This window comes from Amphiura filiformis, chromosome 13, assembly GCF_039555335.1.
Source record: "Amphiura filiformis chromosome 13, Afil_fr2py, whole genome shotgun sequence".
Classification (NCBI taxonomy): Eukaryota; Metazoa; Echinodermata; class Ophiuroidea; order Amphilepidida; family Amphiuridae; genus Amphiura; species Amphiura filiformis.
Window position 1 is genome coordinate 37,159,254 of NC_092640.1, and position 6,000 is coordinate 37,165,253.

The 6,000-nt window shown below is 38.3% G+C and overlaps 1 protein-coding gene across 1 annotated transcript in view; it reads left to right on the forward strand.

Moving 5' to 3' along the window:
- LOC140168296 (endothelin-converting enzyme 2-like) overlaps nt 1–5,389 on the forward strand; it is a 29,311-nt gene extending 23,922 nt beyond the window's left edge. The window contains exons 21-22 of the mRNA XM_072191650.1: nt 2,400–2,476; nt 3,134–5,389. Coding sequence (XP_072047751.1) covers nt 2,400–2,476; nt 3,134–3,239 — 183 coding nt within the window. The 3' untranslated portion in view covers nt 3,240–5,389. The remainder of the gene's footprint in view (nt 1–2,399; nt 2,477–3,133) is intronic.
- Nucleotides 5,390–6,000: the final 611 nt, after the last annotated feature.

The following is a 6,000-nucleotide window of genomic DNA, read 5'->3' on the forward strand; positions in this document are numbered from 1 at the left end:
GCAATATTATTGCAAGTTGTCCTATTAGTGCAAATTATTGTTCCATCTTCTAAAGTTAGATTAGGTTATAAATCTCGCCGAAGAATTTCCCTGATGGTTGGCTCGTAGCTGTTAGACAGGTTGTGGCGTAGTCCCCCTCCTCGATTCAAAGGTTCCTCCCTGCGAACATATATTGCCTCCAGTGTGACGTCACACCTACCACCGTGACGTCACAGGTCAATGACACAGAGCCAATTCACATCACTAGGCCTGATGAAGCGTCAGAGATATGACGTGATACTGTAGTCAACAAAAACAGTAAGTCCAGTTGCAAAGATTTATATCTTACTTTACTCAACTACCTCGATGATTGAGAATATTCATAGATATGTTCCATCTTCTACGATGAAGAACCTTGGCGTTGTGTTTGACAAAACGTTATCACTGTCAAACCAGGTCTCATCTATATGCAGCTCAATAAGCTTCCACCTCCGCAACTTATTGCGTATTCTGGACTAAGCTGCCTGTCAAGATGCAGATGTCCGAGCCATTATAACATCTAGGCTTGATTATGCCAACTCTCTGCTTTATGGTATTATATCGAAAGACTCAAACAGACTTCAACAACTACAGAACCGTGCTGCCAAGCTCATTTTCAAGGCAAAAAGGAAATATGATCATGCCACACCTCTCCTCCATGAACTACACTGGTTACCAATACCAAGTTCATGGACTCCATGCTCCACAACATCTCCATCTTACTTCACTGAACTCGTTCAGCCTTACATTCCCAGTAGAAGTGGATTACGCTCTGCCCAGGACACCAGGCTTCTCATTGTACCGCATACACGCATAATAACTGGTTAAAAGCCTTCTTTGTAGCAGGACCTTTTCTTTGGAACAAACTCCCCCGCCATATCCGCCACGCTCTAACGCTTGCAACCTTCCGGTATAATCTAAAGACTCATTTATTTGATATTTGATTTGTTGTTTGTTCTTGTTTGTTGTTTTTCTTCATTATTTTCATTCGTAAAGCGCTGTGATACATGGTTTTCTTTTTAAGGTTATTAATTATTTTAAACTGTTGTGATTTGGAAGTTCACTGCATCTTACGAATGGTAGTGAGCTTTAGCAAAAACTGCATTGCTCAATTCATAGCGAGCGTGTAGAAGAATTAAAATATCACAGATATACTTTTATAGGTGCCGCGGTTCTTGAGTTACGTTGTAAAGAGGGCCGAAACCACAACACTTTTGTAAAACGCACATAACTCAATAACAACAATAAATTAAGCAAGTTTGCAAAGTATACGATTTGTAGAATGAACTTTTGCAAAACATCGAGGTGTTAATTTTCAATAATATATTGATCAAGATAATACAAATCGATTTTTTAGGTTGCTTCGACCAATAATACCTCGTCTACCCTTAGTGCTTGCATCCCGGGGGGGGGGGGGTTCTTCGAAAAATTTTGTACGGGGGTGTGCCACGCAGACTTTCGGATGCTGACTTTCTCTATACCTACTTTTTGCTGTTTTGCTACCCATCAGTATACCAATTTTCAAGAAAAAGCACCCAAAAAGCGCCCAAATTGGCCATAATTGGGCGCTTTAAAGGCACTTTTTCCAAAATGCGCCCAATTGGGCGCACTGGTCTCCACTGAAGACCCACCCATCGATATACCAAAATCGCTGAAAAGGTACCCCAAAACCGTGGCACATCCCCGTATACCTTCAACCAGGAAGAACCCCCCCCCCGGGGCTTGCATAGCATAGCATACCAAATCTAGCTTCAACATTTCCTTGGAGGTGTTTCCAACAGATGTAACAATTGATCTCCTACTTCTCGAAACTTCCCAAACATTGCACTTGTCATGTTTTAATATTGAATTAAGTAAACAATGACCACTGATGTAAAAAAAATACATTTTTGTTGATTATCACCTACATGTTTTGCTCTCGGAAGAAGAAGAATAATCAAATGAGAGCTGAAAACATTTCCGTCCACGGATACTGAATATAAGGCAAAAACACGTGGCGACACCATTGCAACAAATGAGGTGCTTCGAATGTATATCCCAAATTTGGCGTACGATCAACCGTTTTGAAATAATGGCTATTCATTAATTAGGAGGAGTGATTTCTTATTGTTATGTGTTTATGAGAGACAACACATGAGTAACTAGGCTAACTCACAGAATGAGATCATACTTCTACGACTATTGCAGCTAATTGAATGAGATGACAACATTGTAGCACTCAAAGTTCGTGAGTCTCGGAGTTTTGTGAGTCAGCCTAGCGAGCTATATGACTTTTAAGTCATATAAAATAATCTAAGTCCATATTAATCATCTCCCATTATGTTCTGCGAGACTAACACGAGTTTGCAAGGAGTTAGCCTTGTCTTTTCATTGAATTGCAGATATGGTGTAGTAAATACCAACCGGAAGCTTTAGATTTTCATATTGACACGGATGCACATAGTACAACACGATTTAGGTAAGATCATATGATTTGGTTTTGAACTATCACTATGTTAAATCACGCTGACGAGCCGGACGCGAGTTGTTAAACATTATCTCAAGGACAATATTGTTCAAGGTTGCGCCACAGGCTTACAAAGAGACAATATTGTTCAAGGTTGCGCCGCAGGCTTACAAAGAAACAATAGCAATCAAGCTTAAACTTTAAATTAGCACCCGATAGAGGGCAGGGCCTGAAGAATGAGGAAAATTATGGGGTAAATATTTAACGGAATAAACTGCATAATCATATTATTTAGATTTATTCCGTTAAATATCTTATTTGAACTTATCAAATTACTAGTTTTTATATTCTATGGTGTCAAATATTTAAAATGTGATCCTGTCTTCTGGAGTACAAGAGTATACTCTCACATGATACTTAATATGTGATCCTAATACAGTATCTCATATTAGTTTTCATGTTCTCCTTTTTTCGGGGAGCCTTCCAAATAAGAACGCTGTGTCCAATTATATAAATCGATCTCACAAATGTTCTCAAAGTAAATGCATACGACCTCATCCACCATACGAACACCAAATGAATAAGTATAGGAAGGTAAAAAATGCTCCTCCTTTATATTGAAAACGCCATACATTGACACAACTTTTCTCACATGTTCCCACATTACAGGGTCATTGGCACTTTACACAACTCGTTTCATTTTGCTAAAGCCTACAACTGTCCAGCAGATAGCATGATGAATCCGCCTGCGAATGATAAGTGTGTATTATGGTAGTCACTGGTAGTACTTCAATATAAAGCAATATGCAAATGCTTTTAAAATATTTGGAAATACGAAGTAGACATTTTAAAACAAGCTTTTTTTGTATGTTTATAGTCTTTGAAAGTAATTTACTAAAATCAAGTTGGGAAATAACAATTATTCGATGTCTTGCTATCTTGCAACTTGATTTACAAAACGTGAAATATATGTAGTTCCTCACCCTAGGAGGAACTAGGATGCGGAACTACATATATTTATGTAGTTCCTCACCCTAGGAACTAGGGTGAGGAACCAGGAACTAACCCGACTCCTCGACAATTGAAATAAGCGCCACTTTAGCACAAGTGATGGCTATCGAGCAAACGGCCCACACTTTCCCTTTATATAATTTAATATGCCTAGTTCGATTACTACCCAGCCGTAAAGTCGGTTCCGTATATAACCCGTTAAAATTTCCATCATGGCCCGTTAAGTAACCGTTAAAATTAACGTGTGAATTAGGAGACGTTCCTTAGACCAGTGACGGCATACCAGACAGTTTGTTGGCAGTTGTTATCGCTCTTTGCTTACCAGTATGCCCGCTCACCCTGCACCCTTGTGGAGCAAAGAAGATTTTCACAGCATCCCATAATCCATCGTGTGCTGTATGCCTAAATGTATTAAATGAAATCTGACCTTTATTAGCAAAACCAAACCATTACACATCTTTTATGTACAATTACGCCAGGAAAGGATTATATAAGGTTATGTACCTATAACCAGCACTCCATGGATTTATGCATCTATCGGCAACTAACCTTTTGTTCTGCTGTACTAGCCTTTCGAAACTTACGTGCTGGAGGTTGTGGTACATACATTAGTAAACATCAAAAGAGAAGCTAGGTTCTTCTTCTTTTCCAAGAATGACTGGTTCCTATTTTTCAATTCAAATTTCATAACCCTATTTTGTTTTACTTATACCAACTCTTTAATTTTGAACACTTTTAATGAGTACAGGTTTTATATCATGACTATGTTTTGCAAAAGCATCGTACATCGTGGTGCTGTGGCGAAAATCATCTTGGCTTTTTAGAGGACGTGTGCTTTTAAAACTTTTTAAACGCCGACTCAGAATGGGCAATAAGTAGTGTTGTTTACCGTTATAAGATTATCCGTTATTTAGCGTACTGTGAAAACATTGGATATTGCCGTATAATCTTTCCGTGTACGGCCACTATAAACTAGCTCATTGATATTTTTTGTTCGTTTTTTTTTTCTCCTTAGTCCGTTTTTGCCGTATAGGTAGTGATGTAACATGTTTATTAAACATAACTGCAGATTAATACTATTATAAATTTATTGCCTTGCACTAAACGATACGCCGTACAATTCTAAAGACCTGGGTCACAATTTTATAGAACTTTCACCAGCACATGTAAGATAAATAATGTCTTTGAAAAGAGCTGTATCATAGCTAAGCTATCATTGCACATCATACACAGGTGATAAGCGCACCCTGGTTGTAGTGCAGGGCAATACATTCAAAAATAGTGTAAACCCGTAGTTTGTTATTAATCCTGTTACATCACTACTTCTACAGCAAATGGACCCTAAGCAACACGACGTCTTTCAAGGCAGAGTCATCCTCATTTATATAGAATTCTGTCCTCCAGGAGGCCTTCGTGATGATAATGCAATAAAACAGGTAGTGGGTAAGAATGGTTGTGGGATCGAACTAGAGACATGTCCTTTGGCAGTTGAAGACCTGAGCGCAAAAAGATCGTAAGTCCACTTGCCCCCCCCCCCAAATGTATACACTAAAGTTGCGTATAGTTGCGTATAGTTTGATAATGTTTTATACATGTTCAGGGGCCTAAACAAATCTTTCACAACCTGTCATGATGTTTCCACCCTGGAACATGTATTAAACATTATTAATATTAAACCCTAGGAAACTATACGTAACGTTAATGTATATATGTTGAGGGGCCAAGTGGACTTACGGTCTTGTTGCGCTCAGGTCTTCATTTTAGGACTGTCCTCCAAAATGGCTGACATTTCAATTGTAGTACCGTCCCGGTTTGCTTATTGAATACAGTGTATGTTTAAGGATAGAACGACATAAATGTTCACATATTAAAAATATTTTTTTACTGTAAACACAAAATGTAAATAAACAAATATAGTAAAATTTAAAAATCAATCTATTTTGTGTGACTCTGTGTGTAGGTCGAACTACATTATTTTGCGTAAATACTACATAAATGTGCGTGTATTTCGTTGCTGTTATATATCCTCCTGCCTGCGGGATGGTCTGCTACGCCTGTATCAATTCCATATCGAAGTGACCCCTCTCAACGGTTAGTCCATGTTAGACTCAGTATGTACTCAAGTAAAATTCTCCGATAGTTTCGCTCTATCCACTCGGCCATAGATCAGCTTACGCAATAGACTGTTCTCAAAGCGGATGATATAACTATAATTACATGATTACAATCGCGTCCGCATTATGGCTCTTAGAATAAACACGCATGTCGGCGCTGAAATTTTGAACGAACTGATGGAGGAAAACCTCGTTTTTGCAAAACTAGCTTCAATTTGGAGTGAAAATCAAATGGAATAGCAATTGGCAGAATGTTGAGAAATAATGTAGGTATTCAGATGTCTAAATTAACGTCTCGTAATCAAGATATCGATAATTTCACAAACCAGCTTTTTCTCAAGCAAATTCTCCAAAATTTTCCCCAAAACGGGCTTTTAAAATTTAATCGGTACTGTATTTGGTTCTTCCCCA